This window comes from Ranitomeya imitator, chromosome 5 (genome assembly GCF_032444005.1).
Source record: "Ranitomeya imitator isolate aRanImi1 chromosome 5, aRanImi1.pri, whole genome shotgun sequence".
Classification (NCBI taxonomy): domain Eukaryota; kingdom Metazoa; phylum Chordata; class Amphibia; order Anura; family Dendrobatidae; genus Ranitomeya; species Ranitomeya imitator.
In genome coordinates this window covers 525,079,374-525,099,960 of record NC_091286.1, presented here as the reverse complement: position 1 = coordinate 525,099,960, position 20,587 = coordinate 525,079,374, and the positions used below count along the sequence as shown (strand labels likewise).

The 20,587-nt window shown below is 45.1% G+C and overlaps 1 protein-coding gene across 1 annotated transcript in view; it reads right to left on the bottom strand.

Moving 5' to 3' along the window:
- The window catches only part of PLS1 (plastin 1), a 243,679-nt gene that overhangs the window by 137,936 nt on the left and 85,156 nt on the right, over window positions 1-20,587 (bottom strand). Inside the window, exons 6-7 of the mRNA XM_069727564.1 lie at window positions 812-893; window positions 135-300 (exon numbers count right to left, since the gene is read on the bottom strand). Coding sequence (XP_069583665.1) covers window positions 135-300; window positions 812-893 — 248 coding nt within the window. The remainder of the gene's footprint in view (window positions 1-134; window positions 301-811; window positions 894-20,587) is intronic.

Sequence of the window (20,587 nt, the reverse complement as noted above, 5' to 3'; positions counted from 1 at the left end):
GTCCTCCTTGACAGAAGGGTGCCCAGTTGTGATCAGACCCTGTTCACATCCAATAGCCCTATCGGCCCATAATTACAAGGACTGCAGCATGATGTTTTAACCTGTTCAATTGTACAGAGGACAATATTTTTTACCTTCATTCTTGGAGATCTCAATGTCAGCAAACAATCCAGCCTTAATAATCTGCCATAACAGGCCCAGGACCAAGTGTGGCTTTCCTTCTTGTAAATCTTGCACACCAATGTTCACGACTGTACAACCAATGGCAGAGGCTGAATTCAGAGCTAAGTTAACATTTTCCTACAATATTGGAAAAAAATATACAATGTAAGAGAGAACTCCACATAGCGATCAGGTGTCCATACATCTCAGATATCTTTCTCTCTGTACACAGGAACGCTCGGAATAACAAAATGAGCCACTAAGAAACTCAAAGGGCTTATATCCCGCAGGAACCAAAGGATCCGAAGATAAAATTCATCATGCCTGATCTTTCTCTACCTGGCATCCGGCAAGTGTCGAAAGGCCTTCAGACACATTACATAGTTGGCTGGATTTAATGTGTAAGGGGGTCTCCATACACATCCTCCATGCGCCTACACAGGGCATAAGAAAGAGGCTGTCTGAACCATATGACCCATTAAAAGTTAACAACTTGAAAAGGCCAATATGATGTATGAAAATAAAGTCAGACGGACATTTATCATTACATGGTGAATAGTCCGGTGAATAGAATTGCTGATTTTTTTTATCTTTTGCCTGATCTAACACAAAGATTATGTAAAGGATCATAAATAGATCAAGGACTTACTGAAATGGTGAATGGGGTTAGCTTTGTTGTGTTGATGGCTCTTTCATCAATTGTATCTGGCTGGGACAAGTTTATCATTTTGCTAAATAAAAGGGAAGAAAACAGTCAGCAATGCATACATCATCTAATGCTCCTATTACATCCATAGACTGTAAAGACACAGAGAAAAAAGGATCATCAGCCTGGGTATGGAATCAGACATTTATATTTAAGCCCTAACAACATTCACAAAAGCAATCTATAGTTCTTCATTTTTCTTTATATAACATGTATTCCGGATTCCTTAGGAAGCACACATTGTGCACATCAGATGAAAGATGAATGAAATGGCCAATTTCCACCATAATGAATGATTGTCTGCTGCTTATGTAATATGATCAGTTGTTCATTTTAACCAACGACCGGCCAACAAACACATATAATGATTCAAAACTCATGTCAGGCACGTTGGATTTTTTTGTCCAATCATCAGCACTGTCTGCACTCAGCTGAAAAAGTCCAATATTGACCGGTATAGTCTGCGATGTATTTTGAGCCATCAATGAATACATTAGATGTGTCAATTTGTTTGGTTCAATGTATATCTAGGGTTCAGCCCTTTTGCCATGGAGAAAAAGATGTGTAGGAAAGATTAATTTGAAAAACAAAAGTTTCCATGTAGAAACAGTGCAGGCACTAGAGCAGAGGTAGGGGATAGAGTTGAGCGACCTTGACCTTTTTAGAGTCGAGCCGGGTTTCGCAAAACCCGACTATCTCAAAAGTCGGGTCGAGTGAAATCGGCCGATTATGATGTAAACTCGGGATCGACCGAAATACGAAACCCAATGCAAGTCAATGGGGCAGCATAGTCGGCAGTGAGTGGGGGCCAGGAAAACACCTAGAGTGCCCATTTTAATGTCAAAACCATCCATTCTTCTTAATGAAGCTTGTCAAGCGTAATTTACCTTATAATAATTGGAAGGCATTTGAAATTGGGGGTCATTTGGCTAAAGTTGTGTGGGGTAGGGCTGGTTCAAGTAATTAGTGGGCCCAGGAAATCTGGACCACGTCACGGCAGTGGAGCAGGGAGAGGTAAGTATTTCAACTTTGCAAGTGCTGTGATCCTGAGCAAGCAGGGGGGGCCCACTTGTTGGCATTGGCACTGGCACAGGGCCCCTCAAAGTACAGCGGTGTGTTTGCACGGCGGGGGCGCCTCCCACCGGCAGCAACACTTTTGCGTACTATGAGAGGCCCTGTGCCAGTGACGTCGCCAACTAGTATTCCTCCCCCCATCTGATGAAGGAACCTGCACTTTCATCTGCACCTTCCTCTTTGTCCCCGTGTAAGGTGGTATGGTATGCGGGAAGAGCAACCTGACTTTCAGCAGGGTCACAATGTTGTTGTGTAGCATGCACGGGGAATGTTGCGTTATGGGTCAATGTACCAGCAGACTCATCTATCACTGGCTGGGCAATGGGCACGATGAAGTGGAAACACAGATATAGGCCCAAAGAATAAAGTGGGCTAAATGCAGTTCAAAATTGGTAACACAGGAATAACCAGGGGGCATTGCAGTGGAGGACAACTGGAATGAGAGGCTGACACAGAGAGTAGGGCCAAATCAGTAAGTAGTCGAAATGCAGTTCAAAATTGGCAACCGTAGTAAACAGGCGGCACAGCTTTGTTCAGTGGAGGAGAACAGCAAGGAGTGGCAGACACCGATAGTAGGCCCCAACCCAACTAGTAGGCCAAATGCAGTCTAACATTAACAACTACTTAACGAGAGCCTGAAAATGGAATTTCAGGACAGGAAACCAGGAGAACAGCAAGGAGTGGCAGACACCGATAGTAGGCCCCAAACCAACTAGTACGCCAAATGCAGTTGTTCCATTTAACCACAATTTAATGAGAGCCTGAAGATAGAAGCTCAGGAAAGGCAACCTGGGGAACACCTTGGAGTGTAACACACCATCTCTCTCCACCCCATACCCATTTTGTAGGCCTAATGCAGTGTACTTTTCTACAACTACTAAACGAGAGTCGGAAGACCGAAGCAATGGCAAGGAAACCTGGGGAACACCTTGGAGTGTAACACACCATCTCTCTCCACCCCATACCCAATTTGTAGGCCTAATGCAGTGTAGTTTCCAAGAACTACTAAACGAGAGCCGGAAGATCGAAGCTCAGGAAAGGCAACCTGGGGAACACCTTGGAGTGTAACACACCCTCTCTCTACACCCCATACCCAATTTGAAGGCCTAATGCAGTGTAGTTTCCAAGAACTACTAAACGAGAGCCGGAAGATCGAAGCTCAGGAAAGGCAACCTGGGGAACACCTTGGAGTGTAACACACCCTCTCGCTACACCCCATACCCAATTTGAAGGCCTAATGCAGCGTAGTTTCCAACAACTACTAAACGAGAGCCGGAAGATCGAAGCTCAGGAAAGGCAACCTGGGGAACACCTTGGAGTGTAACAAACCCTCTCTCTACACCCCATACCCAATTTGAAGGCCTAATGCAGTGTAGTTTCCAAGAACTACTAAACGAGAGCCGGAAGATCGAAGCTCAGGAAAGGCAACCTGGGGAACACCTTGGAGTGGAACACACCATCTCTCTACACCCCATACCCAATTTGAAGGCCTAATGCAGCGTAGTTTCCAACAACTACTAAACGAGAGCCGGAAGATCGAAGCTCAGGAAAGGCAACCTGGGGAACACCTTGGAGTGTAACACAACGTCTCTCTACACCACGGAAGGGCTGATTCTTAGGAAGGAAGGCTGTTGGAAATAAGCATTGCGCGTCCGAGGGTGATTATATTCTTATTAGGTATATACTCACCCTCGGACGCGCCCTGCTTCTTTATTTGGAATGAATGTTTATTTGCAATGTGGTGTTGACTTTCTCTATTATTTTGGTAATTAATGATTTTATTATTTTCATTGTTTTGCATCTTCTCGGCAATAATATAAAGAAGACGCGACAGGACAACACTCGGTGGATGCCATATGTGTGTTTTCAATTTAAAAAACCTTTCAGTTAACTACTTGCAGGAGAAAGTAATTGTAGCTGGTGGCCATTTTTAGTACTGTACCAGATTTTAGTTGTGTGTTTGTTTTTAATGTTAAAATGTCTGCATTTGATATCTCACCAGTATTTTCTTTTTTATAAGCAAAATACTTTTTTTTTTATTTTATGATGTTGGTTCAAGGGGTACACGGGCAGCAGTAGACAGGTCAGTGGAGGCCTAGTGGAAGGAGGGACCGCAGACAGGCTTCGAAGACCTAACATAATAAATTGGGCTGCCTGTAGGCAATTTAAAATTGGTTCCAGGGGAACACGGGCAGCAGTAGACAGGTCAGTGGAGGCCTAGAGGAAGGAGGGACCGCAGATGCGCCAATGTTTCCCCCATACCCAATTTGTAGGCCTAATGCAGTGTAGTTTCCAACAACTACTAAACGAGAGCCGGAATATCGAAGCTCAGGAAAGGCAACCTGGGGAACACCTTGGAGTGTAACACACCCTCTCTCTACACCCCATACCCAATTTGAAGGCCTAATGCAGTGTAGTTTCCAAGAACTACTAAACGAGAGCCGGAAGATCGAAGCTCAGGAAAGGCAACCTGGGGAACACCTTGGAGTGTAACACACCCTCTCTCTACACCCCATACCCAATTTGAAGGCCTAATGCAGCGTAGTTTCCAACAACTACTAAACGAGAGCCGGAAGATCGAAGCTCAGGAAAGGCAACCTGGGGAACACCTTGGAGTGTAACACAACGTCTCTCTACACCACGGAAGGGCTGATTCTTAGGAAGGAAGGCTGTTGGAAATAAGCATTGCGCGTCCGAGGGTGATTATATTCTTATTAGGTATATACTCACCCTCGGACGCGCCCTGCTTCTTTATTTGGAATGAATGTTTATTTGCAATGTGGTGTTGACTTTCTCTATTATTTTGGTAATTAATGATTTTATTATTTTCATTGTTTTGCATCTTCTCGGCAATAATATAAAGAAGACGCGACAGGACAACACTCGGTGGATGCCATATGTGTGTTTTCAATTTAAAAAACCTTTCAGTTAACTACTTGCAGGAGAAAGTAATTGTAGCTGGTGGCCATTTTTAGTACTGTACCAGATTTTAGTTGTGTGTTTGTTTTTAATGTTAAAATGTCTGCATTTGATATCTCTCCAGTATTTTCTTTTTTGTAAGCAAAATACTTATTTTTATATTTTCTGATGTTGGTTCCAGGGGTACACGGGCAGCAGTGCCCTGGTCAGTGTAGTAGTAGTTGAAAGAATGGACCGCAGACAGGCATCGAAGGCCTAAAATAAAAAAATTGGGCTGGCTGTAGGCAATTTTAAATTGGTTCCAGGGGTACACGGGCAGCAGTGGTGTGGTCAGTGGAGGCCTAGTGGAAGGAGTGACCGCAGACAGGCATCGAAGGCCTAAAATAATAACACATGGCTGTAGGCAATTTTAAATTGGTTCCAGGGGTACACGGGCAGCAGTGGTGTGGTCAGTGGAGGCCTAGTGGAAGGAGTGACCGCAGACAGGCATCGAAGGCCTAAAATAATAACACATGGCTGTAGGCAATTTTAAATTGGTTCCAGGGGTACACGGGCAGCAGTGACCTGGTCAGTGTAGTAGTAGTTGAAAGAATGGACCGCAGACAGGCATCGAAGGCCTAAAATAAAAAAATTGGGCTGGCTGTAGGCAATTTTAAATTGGTTCCAGGGGTACACGGGCAGCAGTGATGTGGTCAGTGGAGGCCTAGTGGAAGGAGTGACCGCAGACAGGCATCGAAGGCCTAAAATAATAACACATGGCTGTAGGCAATTTTAAATTGGTTCCAGGGGTACACGGGCAGCAGTGACCTGGTCAGTGTAGTAGTAGTTGAAAGAATGGACCGCAGACAGGCATCGAAGGCCTAAAATAAAAAAATTGGGCTGGCTGTAGGCAATTTTAAATTGGTTCCAGGTGTACACGGGCAGCAGTGGTGTGGTCAGTGGAGGCCTAGTGGAAGGAGTGACCGCAGACAGGCATCGAAGGCCTAAAATAATAACACATGGCTGTAGGCAATTTTAAATTGGTTCCAGGGGTACACGGGCAGCAGTGGTGTGGTCAGTGGAGGCCTAGTGGAAGGAGTGACCGCAGACAGGCATCGAAGGCCTAAAATAATAACACATGGCTGTAGGCAATTTTAAATTGGTTCCAGGGGTACACGGGCAGCAGTGACCTGGTCAGTGTAGTAGTAGTTGAAAGAATGGACCGCAGACAGGCATCGAAGGCCTAAAATAAAAAAATTGGGCTGGCTGTAGGCAATTTTAAATTGGTTCCAGGGGTACACGGGCAGCAGTGGTGTGGTCAGTGGAGGCCTAGTGGAAGGAGTGACCGCAGACAGGCATCGAAGGCCTAAAATAATAACACATGGCTGTAGGCAATTTTAAATTGGTTCCAGGGGTACACGGGCAGCAGTGACCTGGTCAGTGTAGTAGTAGTTGAAAGAATGGACCGCAGACAGGCATCGAAGGCCTAAAATAAAAAAATTGGGCTGGCTGTAGGCAATTTTAAATTGGTTCCAGGGGTACACGGGCAGCAGTGGTGTGGTCAGTGGAGGCCTAGTGGAAGGAGTGACCGCAGACAGGCATCGAAGGCCTAAAATAATAACACATGGCTGTAGGCAATTTTAAATTGGTTCCAGGGGTACACGGGCAGCAGTGGTGTGGTCAGTGGAGGCCTAGTGGAAGGAGTGACCGCAGACAGGCATCGAAGGCCTAAAATAATAACACATGGCTGTAGGCAATTTTAAATTGGTTCCAGGGGTACACGGGCAGCAGTGACCTGGTCAGTGTAGTAGTAGTTGAAAGAATGGACCGCAGACAGGCATCGAAGGCCTAAAATAAAAAAATTGGGCTGGCTGTAGGCAATTTTAAATTGGTTCCAGGGGTACACGGGCAGCAGTGGTGTGGTCAGTGGAGGCCTAGTGGAAGGAGTGACCGCAGACAGGCATCGAAGGCCTAAAATAATAACACATGGCTGTAGGCAATTTTAAATTGGTTCCAAGGGTACACGGGCAGCAGTGGTGTGGTCAGTGGAGGCCTAGTGGAAGGAGTGACCGCAGACAGGCATCGAAGGCCTAAAATAATAACACATGGCTGTAGGCAATTTTAAATTGGTTCCAGGGGTACACGGACAGCAGTGGTGTGGTCAGTGGAGGCCTAGTGGAAGGAGTGACCGCAGACAGGCATCGAAGGCCTAAAATAATAACACATGGCTGTAGGCAATTTTAAATTGGTTCCAGGGGTACACGGGCAGCAGTGGTGTGGTCAGTGGAGGCCTAGTGGAAGGAGTGACCGCAGACAGGCATCGAAGGCCTAAAATAATAACACATGGCTGTAGGCAATTTTAAATTGGTTCCAGGGGTACACGGGCAGCAGTGGTGTGGTCAGTGGAGGCCTAGTGGAAGGAGTGACCACAGACAGGCATCGAAGGCCTAACATAACAAAAATGTCAATACAATGGTATTGTCAGTGGCAGGCATTGAAGGATGTCAGCGCATAGACTAAACATTGGTGGAGCTGTGAGATAATTTTGCAAGTGGTAGAGCACTGTTTGAGCTGGGGTGGGGGGAAACTGTCTTGTGGCCGGCGGTACAGGCCCAGGGCCCCTCATATTACAACGGTGTGTCTGACGTTGGGTGCGCACCACCACCGCCAGAGACACTTTATTGTACTAGGAGGGACCCAGTGGCAGTGCCGTCGACCAAAAGCGGGCTCACCCACCTCTTCAGACAAACTGCACTCTCACGGGTGCTGTCGCCAAGTGTCGATACCACGGCCCCGTGTGGGGAGTTTGGCCATTTAGTGAGGTGTAAACATGTCGTATGCTGGACAATCAGGTGCTGAAAATTACGAGATTGGAAAAGGCATTCAGAATAGTCCACAGGCAAGACCTTTTCATAGGAAAGCTAGGTGTCAGCCGGGCAAGGTGGGGCAAAAGATTTCGAAATCCAGTTGTGGTTCATTTTAATGAAGGTTAGATCATCTACATTTTGGGTAGCCAGACGAGTCCTTTTTTCTGTTAGTATTGAACCTGCAGCACTGAATACTCTTTCTGATAGGACACTAGCTGCCGGGCAAGCAAGCTCCTGCAATGCATATTCTGCCAATTCTGGCCAGGTGTCTAATTTTGATGCCCAGTAATCAAATGGGAATGACGGTTGAGGGAGAACATCGATAAGGGATGAAAAATAGTTTGTAACCATACTGGACAAATGTTGTCTCCTGTCACTTTGAATTGATGCTGCAGTACCTGTCCTGTCTGCGGTCATAGCAAAATCACTCCACAACCTGGTCAGAAAACCCCTCTGGCCAACGCCACTTCTGATTTCTGCCCCTCTAACTCCTCTGGTCTGCTGGCCCCTGCAGCTCGTGTGAGAACGATCACGGGCGCTGTGTGCAGGGAATGCCAGAAGCAAACGGTCAACAAGAGTTGATTGTTTGGTTGCTAATATTAGTTCCAAGTTCTCATGTGGCATTATATTTTGCAATTTGCCTTTATAGCGAGGATCAAGGAGGCAGGCCAACCAGTAATCGTCATCATTCATCATTTTAGTTATGCGTGTGTCCCTTTTGAGGATACGTAAGGCATAATCCGCCATGTGGGCCAAAGTTCCAGTTCTCAAATCTGCGGTTGTGCTTGGTTGAGGGGCAGTTTCAGGCAAATCCACGTCACTTGTGTCCCTCAAAAAACCAGAACCCGGCCTTGCCGTGCCACCAATTTCCAGTGGCCCCGGAAAAGCTTCCTCATTAAAAATATAATCATCCCCATCATCCTCTTCGTCCTCCTCCTCCTCTTCGCCCGCTACCTCGTCCTGTACACTGCCCTGGCCAGACAATGGCTGACTGTCATCAAGGCTTTCCTCTTCCTCAGCTGCAGACGCCTGATCCTTTATGTGCGTCAAACTTTGCATCAGCAGACGCATTAGGGGGATGCTCATGCTTATTATGGCGTTGTCTGCACTAACCAGCCGTGTGCATTCCTCAAAACACTGAAGGACTTGACACATGTCTTAAATCTTCGACCACTGCACACCTGACAACTCCATGTCTGCCATCCTACTGCCTGCCCGTGTATGTGTATCCTCCCACAAAAACATAACAGCCCGCCTCTGTTCACACAGTCTCTGAAGCATGTGCAGTGTTGAGTTCCACCTTGTTGCAACGTCTATGATTAGGCGATGCTGGGGAAGGTTCAAAGAACGCTGATAGGTCTGCATACGGCTGGAGTGTACGGGCGAACGGCGGATATGTGAGCAAAGTCCACGCACTTTGAGGAGCAGGTCGGATAACCCCGGATAACTTTTCAGGAAGCACTGCACCACCAGGTTTAAGGTGTGAGCCAGGCAAGGAATGTGTTTCAGTTGGGAAAGGGAGATGGCAGCCATGAAATTCCTTCCGTTATCACTCACTACCTTGCCTGCCTCAAGATCTACAGTGCCCAGCCACGACTGCGTTTCTTTCTGCAAGAACTCGGACAGAACTTCCGCGGTGTGTCTGTTGTCGCCCAAACACTTCATAGCCAATACAGCCTGCTGACGTTTGCCAGTAGCTGCCCCATAATGGGAGACCTGGTGTGCAACAGTGGCAGCTGCGGATGGAGTGGTTGTGCGACTGCGGTCTGTGGACGAGCTCTCGCTTCTGCAGGAGGACGAAGAGGAGGAGGAGGGGGTGCGAACGGCTACAGCCAATTGTTTCCTAGACCGTGGGCTAGGCAGAACTGTCCCAAACTTGCTGTCCCCTGTGGACCCTGCATCCACCACATTTAACCAGTGTGCCGTGATGGACACGTAACGTCCCTGGCCATGCCTACTGGTCCATGCATCTGTTGTCAGGTGCACCTTTGTGCTCACAGATTGCCTGAGTGCATGGACGATGCGCTCTTTAACATGCTGGTGGAGGGCTGGGATGGCTTTTCTGGAAAAAAAGTGTCGACTGGGTAGCTCGTAGCGTGGTACAGCGTAGTCCATCAGGGCTTTGAAAGCTTCGCTTTCAACTAACCGGTAGGGCATCATCTCTAACGAGATTAGTCTAGCTATGTGTGCGTTCAAACCCTGTGTACGCGGATGCGAGGCTAAGTACTTCCTTTTTCTAACCATAGTCTCATGTAGGGTGAGCTGGACTGGAGAGCTGGAGATCGTGGAACTAGCGGGGGTGCCGGTGGACATGGCAGACTGAGAGACGGTGGGAGATGGTATTGTTGCCACCGGTGCCCTAGATGCAGTGTTTCCTACTACGAAACTGGTGATTCCCTGACCCTGACGGCTTTGGCCTGGCAAAGAAACCTGCACAGATACTGCAGGTGGTGCGGAAAATGGTGGCCCTACACTGCCGGAAGGGATGTTGCGTTGCTGACTAGCTTCATTGGCCGAGGGTGCTACAACCTTAAGGGACGTTTGGTAGTTAGTCCAGGCTTGCAAATGCATGGTGGTTAAATGTCTATGCATGCAACTTGTATTGAGACTTTTCAGATTCTGTCCTCTGCTTAAGGTAGTTGAACATTTTTGACAGATGACTTTGCGCTGATCAATTGGATGTTGTTTAAAAAAATGCCAGACTGCACTCTTTCTAGCATCGGATACCTTTTCAGGCATTGCAGACTGAGCTTTAACCGGATGGCCACGCTGTCCTCCAACAGGTTTTAGCTTTGCCACGCGTTTTGGGCAAGATACGGGCCCGGCAGATGGAACCTGTTGCGATGTTGATGCCTGCTGCGGCCCCTCCTCCTCCGCTTCAGAACTGCTGCCGCCTGCACCCTGTTCCCCCAATGGCTGCCAATCGGGGTCAAGAACTGGGTCATCTATTACCTCTTCTTGTAGCTCGTGTGCAACTTCGTCTGTGTCACCGTGGCGGTCGGTGGTATAGCGTTCGTGATGGGGCAACATAGTCTCATCAGGGTCTGATTCTTGATCAGCACCCTGCGATGGCAATGTTGTGGTCTGAGTCAAAGGACCAGGATAGTAGTCTGGCTGTGGCTGTGCATCAGTGCACTCCATGTCAGATTCAACTTGTAATGGGCATGGACTGTTAACTGCTTCACTTTCTAAGCCAGGGACGGTATGTGTAAAGAGCTCCATGGAGTAACCCGTTGTGTCGCCTGCTGCATTCTTCTCTGTTGTTGTTTTTGCTGAAGAGGACAAGGAAGCGACTTGTCCCTGACCGTGAACATCCACTAACGACGCGCTGCTTTGACATTTACCAGTTTCACGAGAGGAGGCAAAAGAGCTAGAGGCTGAGTCAGCAAGATAAGCCAAAACTTGCTCTTGCTGCTCCGGCTTTAAAAGCGGTTTTCCTACTCCCAGAAAAGGGAGCGTTCGAGGCCTTGTGTAGCCAGACGACGAACCTGGCTCCACAGCTCCAGACTTAGGTGCAATATTTTTTTTCCCACGACCAGCTGATGCTCCACCACTACCACTACCCTCATTACCAGCTGACAATGAACGCCCCCGGCCACGACCTCTTCCACCAGACTTCCTCATTGTTTTAAAAACGTTAACAAACGAACGGTATTTGTTGCTGTCACACAACTTACACGGTGAGCTATAACTTCAGTATGATTTAGCTACCCCTTTACAGGTGGGTGAGACCACAACGAAAATCAGCCACAATGTTACACACTCTGTTGTTGTTGGCAACAAATGAGATGGCACACACGCAGGACTGTCACTGAAGCGCAAATGTAAATATTTATCTCCCACTGATTTGTGTTTGTTTTTTTTAAAAGGGAGACTTCAGAAAAAAAAATTTAAAAAAAATTATTTTTTACAGAAGAATTTATAAAACAAATAAAATGAAATGATTGTTTCAGGGAGAATTTAGGGAAAAAAAAAAAAAAAAGGCTTTGTAGGGCCCACTGAGTGAGAGAGGACGCACACAGGAGTCAGGAGTGGCACACAAGCCCAGAGGCCAATATTAATCTCCCACCGATTGATTTAGTTATTTTTTTTGGTAGATTTTGGAACCCAAATCAAGCAAAAAAATTAATAGGCTTTCTATGGCCCACAATTGGGGAGAGAGAGAGAGATGGCACACCCAGGAGTCAAGACTGGCACACAAGCAGAAGGGGCAATATGAATCTCCCACAGATTTTTTTTTTTTTTTTTTTTCAGGGAGACTTGAGAGAAAAAAAAATACCAAAATAATGATTTTTTTCAGGAATAATTTAGAAACCAAAGAAAATAAAATGATTGTTTCAGGGAGAATTTAGAAAACAAATAAAACAAAAAATAGGCTTTCTAGGGCCCACTGAGTGACAGATGACGCACACAGGAGTCAGGAGTGGCACACAAGCCCAGAGGCCAATATTAATCTCCCACCGATTGATTTAGTTATTTTTTTTGGTAGATTTTGGAACCCAAATCAAGCAAAAAAATTAATAGGCTTTCTATGGCCCACAATTGGGGAGAGAGAGAGAGATGGCACACCCAGGAGTCAAGACTGGCACACAAGCAGAAGGGGCAATATGAATCTCCCACAGATTTTTTTTTTTTTTTTTTTTTCAGGGAGACTTGAGAGAAAAAAAAATACAAAAAAAATGATTTTTTTCAGGAATAATTTAGAAACCAAAGAAAATAAAATGATTGTTTCAGGGAGAATTTAGAAAACAAATAAAACAAAAAATAGGCTTTCTAGGGCCCACTGAGTGACAGATGACGCACACAGGAGTCAGGAGTGGCACACAAGCCCAGAGGCCAATATTAATCTCCCACTGATTGATTTAGTGATTTTTTTCAGGTAGATTTTGGAACCCAAATCAAGCCAAAAAATTAATAGGCTTTCTATGGCCCACTGAGTGAGAGATGGCACACACAGGAGTAAGGAGTGGCACACAAGCCCTGAGGCCAATATTTTTCTCCCACTGATTGATTGATTGATTTTTTCAGGTAGAATTAGGAACCCAAATCAACCCAAAAAAGAAATAGGCTTTCTATGGCCCACTATTTGTGAGAGAGATGGCACGCTCAGGACTGGCACACAAGCCCAGAGGCCAATATTAATCTCCCACTTTTTTTTTTTTTCCAGGGAAAATTTATAAACCCAATAAAAAAAATAATAATAAATAGGCTTTCTATGGCCCACTATCTGAGAGAGAGAGATGGCACGCTTAGGACTGGCACACAAGCCCAAAGGCCAATATTAATCTCCCACTGATTGATTGATTGATTTTTTCAGGTAGAATTATGAACCCAAATCAACCAAAAAATAAATAGGCTTTCTATGGCCCACTATTTGTGAGAGAGATGGCACGCTCAGGACTGGCACACAAGCCCAGAGGCCAATATTAATCTCCCACTTTTTTTTTTTTTCCAGGGAAAATTTATAAACCCAATAAAATAATAAAAAAATAGGCTTTCTATGGCCCACTATCTGAGAGAGAGAGATGGCACGCTTAGGACTGGCACACAAGCCCAAAGGCCAATATTAATCTCCCACTGATTGATTTATTGATTTTTTCAGGTAGAATTTAGAACCCAAATCAAGCAAAAAAATTAATAGGCTTTCTATGGCCCACTGAGTGAGAGATGGCACACACAGGAGTAAGGAGTGGCACACAAGCCCTGAGGCCAATATTTTTCTCCCACTGATTGATGTTGTGATTTTTTCTGGTAGATTTTGGAACCCAAATCAAGCAAAAAAATAAATAGGCTTTCTATGGCCCACTGAGTGAGAGATGACACAGACAGAGATGCCACTCTAGCAGAAATGTCAATCTTAATCTCCCACAAAAAAAAAAAAAAAAAAAAAAGGAACTGTCCTTCAATTACTATCTCCCTGCAGTAATCTCAGCCAGGTATGGCAGGCAGCAATAAGGAGTGGACTGATGCACAAATTAAATAAAAAGTGTGGACAAACAAACAAGATAGCTGTGCAGAAAGGAAGGAACAAGAGGATTTGTACTTTGAAAAAAGCAGTTGGTTTGCACAGCGGCGTACACACAGCAATGCAGCTATCAGGGAGCCTTCTAGGGCAGCCCAATGAGCTACAGCGCTGAGGAAAAAAAAAAAAAAAATGGAGCTTCCACTGTCCCTGCACACCGAAGGTGGTGTTGGGCAGTGGAAATCGCTACAGCACAAGCGGTTTTGTGGTTAATGGACCCTGCCTAACGCTATCCCTGCTTATGACGAAGCGGCAGCAACCTCTCCCTAAGCTCAGATCAGCAGCAGTAACATGGCGGTCGGCGGGAACTCCCCTTTATAGCCCCTGTGACGCCGCAGACAGCAAGCCAATCACTGCAATGCCCTTCTCTAAGATGGTGGGGACCAGGACCTATGTCATCACGCTGCCCACACTCTGCGTTTACCTTCATTGGCTGAGAAATGGCGCTTTTCGCGTCATTGAAACGCGACTTTGGCGCGAAAGTCGCGTACCGCATGGCCGACCACGCACAGGGGTCGGATCGGGTTTCATGAAACTCGACTTCGCCAAAAGTCGGCGACTTTTGAAAATGTTCGACCCGTTTCGCTCAACCCTAGTAGGGGACATTTTTTGTGCCAAGAGCTATTTGGATATTTCTAACCTAATCTGGAAGCTACCCAAAATTAGCAACTTGAAATTTATCCTGCTTTATTTGGTCAAACATTTAATTTACTCACCCCCAAATGTGATGGCTGGAACTCCTTCTCTTCGGTGCAACGCATAATGTTAGGTGGTAATGATGATACAATTCACAACTACTTTTCCAGATTTAGTCGGTCTGGAGCTCAGTCGACCATTTGCGATGAATTTTGAAAAGAACTCGTAGCAGTAACTTGCACCAAACACAGATTTATATTACACTACATGTCTCCTCATAGTGGGAAATTCATCACTGCTCAAGTTACATTTATAGCTGGGGCTGCTGCCTTTATCGGTGGGTCTGAAGGATTGAGAACGATGACTTCGCCCACAAAGTATGTCCTGATGTGGCACTGGCCAGGGTCAGGAAGCAATCCTTCACAGTGTTCACTGGTGGATGGTGCATGCATGTGCTCATAGTCTAATGACCACATAAAATGCTGGTGACCATCAAAACAGGTCAGCCGGCCGAAGCACTGCTTTCGCAGGGGAATTTGCCCAGGGGCTGGAGGTTCCATACCCCCGATCTAGAGTATGGTATGTATATAGTCTTTGTGGTCTGTTGCAAGAAATTAATCCAAGCAGGTGGTTCACAATAATATGAGCAACATGTAGCTTGGTGTGGTCGTGTTGAAAAACATCCCATGGGACATTTTTGAGAATTGACAAAACACCGATTCCACAATTGTTCCATTCTATACTGCAAGTGAAATAGGATGTCACATAACCAAGACTAACTCAATAGTGTCTACACAAACCATCAGAAGGTGTTTGCATAACACTGGGCTAGAAGCCAGGCATCCAATTAAAGGTTTTCCATTGAAGCCATCTTAACAGCTATCAAGGTGCAGAGCATGACGGCAATGAAGGCTGTAAGGAATTTCTATCCTCTTCTGCGGTGAGTCCCATTCTTTTCTTGAACATAGCTGCTGACAAAGATTGGTCTGGGTAACGTGGGCAACATCATAAAGAGGCCTTCACAAGGTAACATCACACTGGTCCTATTCCCAAAATTATGGTGTTGGGTGTCATAATTTACAGTAGCCAGACCATTCAAATCTTCATTCCAATTACACTAACAGCTCAGCATTACATTGATTTGGTCATGAAACCAGTAGTTCTGCCATATCTCCAAAGTGTCCCAGGACCCATTTTTCAACATAAGAATGCCAGCCCACCCATTGCTCATGCTACTGTGAGCCGCCTAAGTGGCCTAAACATGATACCATGGCCTGAGACTATCCGAACTTATCTCCATCAAGCACCTCTGGTACATCATTAGTCAGCAATTGCAAAGAGATGCCAACAGCGTATCTTCATGATTTGTCCAAGTAAGTTCAAGTTACAATGTTGAACAACATTCCTCAGACATCCATTAAAAACCTTATTGACAGTAGCCAAGTAGTATAAGTGCATGTATTTCTGTATGTGGCGCTCATACTCAATATTGAAAAAATGTAAATGCTTTGAAAATTTTATTTCCATTTTTAATTACCGTATATACTAGAGTATAAGCAGAGATTTTCAGCCCCAAAAAATGGGCTGAAAGTGCCCCTCTCAGCTTATACTCAAGTCATGGAAGGCGGGGGGGTCAGCGGGTGAGGGGGAGAGACACTTGTCAAATACTCACCTGCTCCAGCGCTCCTGACGTGGTCTCCGCATGTCCCACGGTCTTCAGGCACGGCAGCTTCTTCCTCTGTTCAGCTGTCACTGGTACCGCTCATTAAAGTTATGAATATGGACTCCACTCCCATAGGGGTGGAGCTGCATATTCATTACTGTAATGAGCGGTGCCATGTGACCACTCACTACAGGAAGAAGCTGCTGCTCCCGGAGACGTGGGACATGCAGGGACCGCATCCGGAGCGCTGGGAGCAGGTATGTCATATTCACGTTTCCGCGTTCCACCGCTGCCTCACCTTCCGCGTCCCCTGCAGTGACTGTTCAGATCAGAGGGCGCGATGACGTATTAGTGTGCGCCCCACCCTCTGCCTGAACAGTCAGTGCGGAGAGACGGGATGCTGAGGAGCAGCGACGAGAGGTGAGTATGTCATTTTTTTTTAGTGCAGCAGCATCCTTACATGTGGCTATGCGGAGTGTCTATGGGGCCATAAAGAACTGCATGGAGCATTATATGGGGCATCTATGGGGCCATAACTGCATGGAGCATTATATGGAGCATCTATGGGGACATAACTGCATGGAGCATTATATGGGGCATTATATGGGGCCATAAAGAACTGCAAGGAGCATTATATGGGGCATTATAGTGGGCCATAAAGAGCTGCATGGAGCATTATATGGAGCATCTATGGGGACATAACTGCATGGAGCATTATATGGGGCATTATATGGGGCCATAAAGAACTGCATGGAGCATTATATGGGGCATCTATGGGGCCATAACTGCATGGAGCATTATATGGAGCATCTATGGGGACATAACTGCATGGAGCATTATATGAGGCATTATATGGGGCCATAAAGAACTGCAAGGAGCATTATATGGGGCATTATATGGAGCCATAAAGAACTGCATGGAGCATTATATGGAGCATCTATGGGGCCATAAAGAATTGCATGGAACATTATATGGGGCATTATACGGGGCCATAAAGAACTGCATGGAGCATTATATGGAGCATCTATGGGGACATAACTGCATGGAGCATTATATGGGGCATTATATGGGGCCATAAAGAATTGCATGGAACATTATATGGGGCATTATACGGGGCCATAAAGAACTGCATGGAGCATTATATGGGGCATCTATGGGGCCATAACTGCATGGAGCATTATATGGAGCATCTATGGGGCCATAACTGCATGGAGCATTATATAGGGCATCTATTGGGCCATAAAGAACTGCATGGAACATTATATGGGGCATCTATGGGGCCATAAAGAACTGCATGGAGCATTATATGGGGCATCTATGGGGCCATAAAGAACTGCATGGAGCATTATATGGGGCATCTATGGGGCCATAAAGAACTGCATGGAGCATTATATGGGGCATCTTATGAGGCCATAAAGAACTGCATGGAGCATTATATGGGGCATCTATGGGGCCATAAAGAACTGCATGGAGCATTATATGGGGCATCTATGGGGCCATAAAGAACTGCATGGAGCATTATATGGGGCATATTTGTATATGGAGCATCGTATGGGGCCATAATGAACTGTATGGAGCATTATATGGGGCCTATTTTGTATGGAGCATCTTATGGGGCCATAATGAACTGTATGGAGCATTATATGGGGCCTATTTTGTATGGAGCATCTTATGGGGCCATACTGAACAGTATGGAGCATTATATTGGGCTCCTGATTCAATATGGATATTCAAAAACACTTAACCTACTGATGTCTCAATTAATTTTACTTTTATTGGTCTCTATTTTTACTTTTGACATTTATCAATACTGCTGCATTTCCCACCCTAGGCTTATACTCGAGTCAATAAGTTTTCCCAGTTTTTTGTTGCAAAATTAGGGGGTCAGCTTATACTCGAGTCAGCTTATACTCGAGTATATACGGTATTTGCATATCATTCACATCCATCCTGCGATTTTCATAATTCCATTACTTTTCCTTTTTGCTGTTTTTCAATGTTGAGAAGTATATTTAAGAAAACTTGACCATATATCTCCAAAAAATGGAGTCAGCACTCCAAAGTCAAATGGTGAGAAAAGAATTCCAGTGCGACATCTCAGCTCAAAATAGCAAAGTATTTTTTAACTGTGCAAAATTATCTGCCATTTTGAACTGAAATGTCACATGGGCTTATTAAATCTGTTTTCTCACGTTCTGACTTTGGAGTGCTGACCCCATTTTTCACATTGGTATAGTGGACATCCACCTTAATACAAAATAGACTTGGCCAATTTACAAACATAATCTTCCTTAATCCTCTGCTAAGAAACTACAAAGGGTCACTAAATCACATTCTATATATTTTACTGCTGATTAACTGCTTTCATGCCACTGTTAATTTGTGACAGCAACATTTACAGGTAAGTAGCATGTCCTGGTGTGGGCATGCGTTCCTGTCTTCGACGGCCTCCAGTGCTGTCATCTTTATGCAGGGCTTCATAGGAGATTATTAATCTCACTATATTCTACAATATTGAAGTATTGCAGTATATAGAAGTCATCACCCAATCAAATGTTCAGGTTAATTACCAAGTAAGTTTGAAGATGTCGTAATCACATTGAACAGAAGAATTCATGTTGTCAATGAATTTTTAACACTGTATAAAATAAACCCCCCAAAAAACTAAAAAGTTGCTTTTCTCTTTCACCATTTCATACCATTTGGAATTTCCCATTTTCAGTACATTATGTGGGAAAGCAAATAGCAGCACTGAGAACTACAACTCACTCAGCAAAAAATAAGTATTAATGCACTCTTATGGCTATGTTGATGGAAAAATAAAAATCTATGATTCTTGAATGGAAAAAACCTAAAGTGCAAAAAAAGAAACATTTCCATGTCAGTGAGAGAATAATAAAAAATAATGGCAAAGCAGGGTGGACAGAAACAAAATCATGACTTGTCATATGCAAATCCATGATCACTACTCATTTTGTGCACACAATTGCTACAATGAACTACATTTCACTGCTGCACTATTCTGGAAAAACCTTAAAGGAACCTGTCATCTGACTTATGCTACCTGAAGCACAGGCAACATGCATCAGTCTGGCTGTGTTAGGGGCAGGCAGACCAGGCAGCTACCTAGGGCTCCCACTCCTCCAGGGGCCCCCAGCTCGCGGCACATCCTGCTGCCAGTGCCGACTTCGCCGCCGCATTGAACTATCCCGGCGTCTGCTGGTACAGTTCAAAGCAATGATGGAGGAGAGAGTGTCAGCTGACACTCCCTCTCCCATCATTCCCCATTCTGCCTCTGACACTGCGGGTGCGAGATGATGTCATCGCACACTCACTGTGTGCCAGGCAGTGCAGCCGCTGAGACAGGAGCATGAGGAGAGGTGAGGAATGTTTTTTGTTTTTTTTACTGAACTGTGGGGCCATTCTTGGGGGGGGGGATGTGGGCTGTACTATATACTATGTGCGATACTATGTGGGCTGTGCTATATACTATTCGGGCTGTGCTATATACTATGCAGGCTGTGCTATATACTATGCAGGCTGTGCTATATACTACGTGGGCTGTGTTATATACTACGCAGGCTGTGCTATATACTATGCGGGCTGTGCTATATACTATGCGAGCTGTGCTGTATACTATGTGGGCTGTGTTATATAAAACGCGGGCTGTGCTATATACTATGCGGGCTGTGCTATATACTATGTGGGCTGTGCTATATACTATGTGGGCTGTGCTATATACTATGCGGGCTGTGTTATATACTATGGGGGTATATTATACTCTATGGGGGAGGCTGTGCTATATACTATGTGGCTGTGTTAAACACTATGGGGGCATATTATATTCTATGGGGGAGGCTGTGTTATATACTATAGGGGATATATTATATTCTATGGAGAGGCTGTGTTATACACTATGTGGCTGTGTTATATACTATGGGGGTACATTATATTCTATGGGGAGGCTGAGTTATATACTATGGGAGGCTGCATTATATTCTATGGGGTGCTACATTATATCCTATGGGGGGCTGTATTAGATTTTATGAGGGAGGATTGCATCATACTCTTTGATGGGGCTACATTATATTCTATGTGGAGGTGGGCTGTATTATATTCTATTTGGGGCTACATTATATTCTATGGGGGGTTGTATTATATTTATATTCTATACTTATATTCTATGAGGGGTGATTGCATCATACTCTATGAGGGGGCTACATTATACTATATGAGGGGGGATGCATTATATTCTATGGGGGGTTACATTATACTCTGTGGGGTGGTTGCTTTATACTCTGTGGGGTGGCTGCCTTATGCTCTATGGGGTGGCTGCATTATACTATATGTGGGCTGCATTATACTGTATCGAGGACTATGGAGAATACATTATACTATATGAAGAACTATGGGGTGCATTATACTATGGGAAGTGAATTGTACTACATGGATGACTATGGCAGTGCATTATACTATATGGATGACTATGAGGAGTGTATAATACTATATGGAGGACTATAGGGAGTGTATAATACTACATGTATGACTGAGGAGTGTAT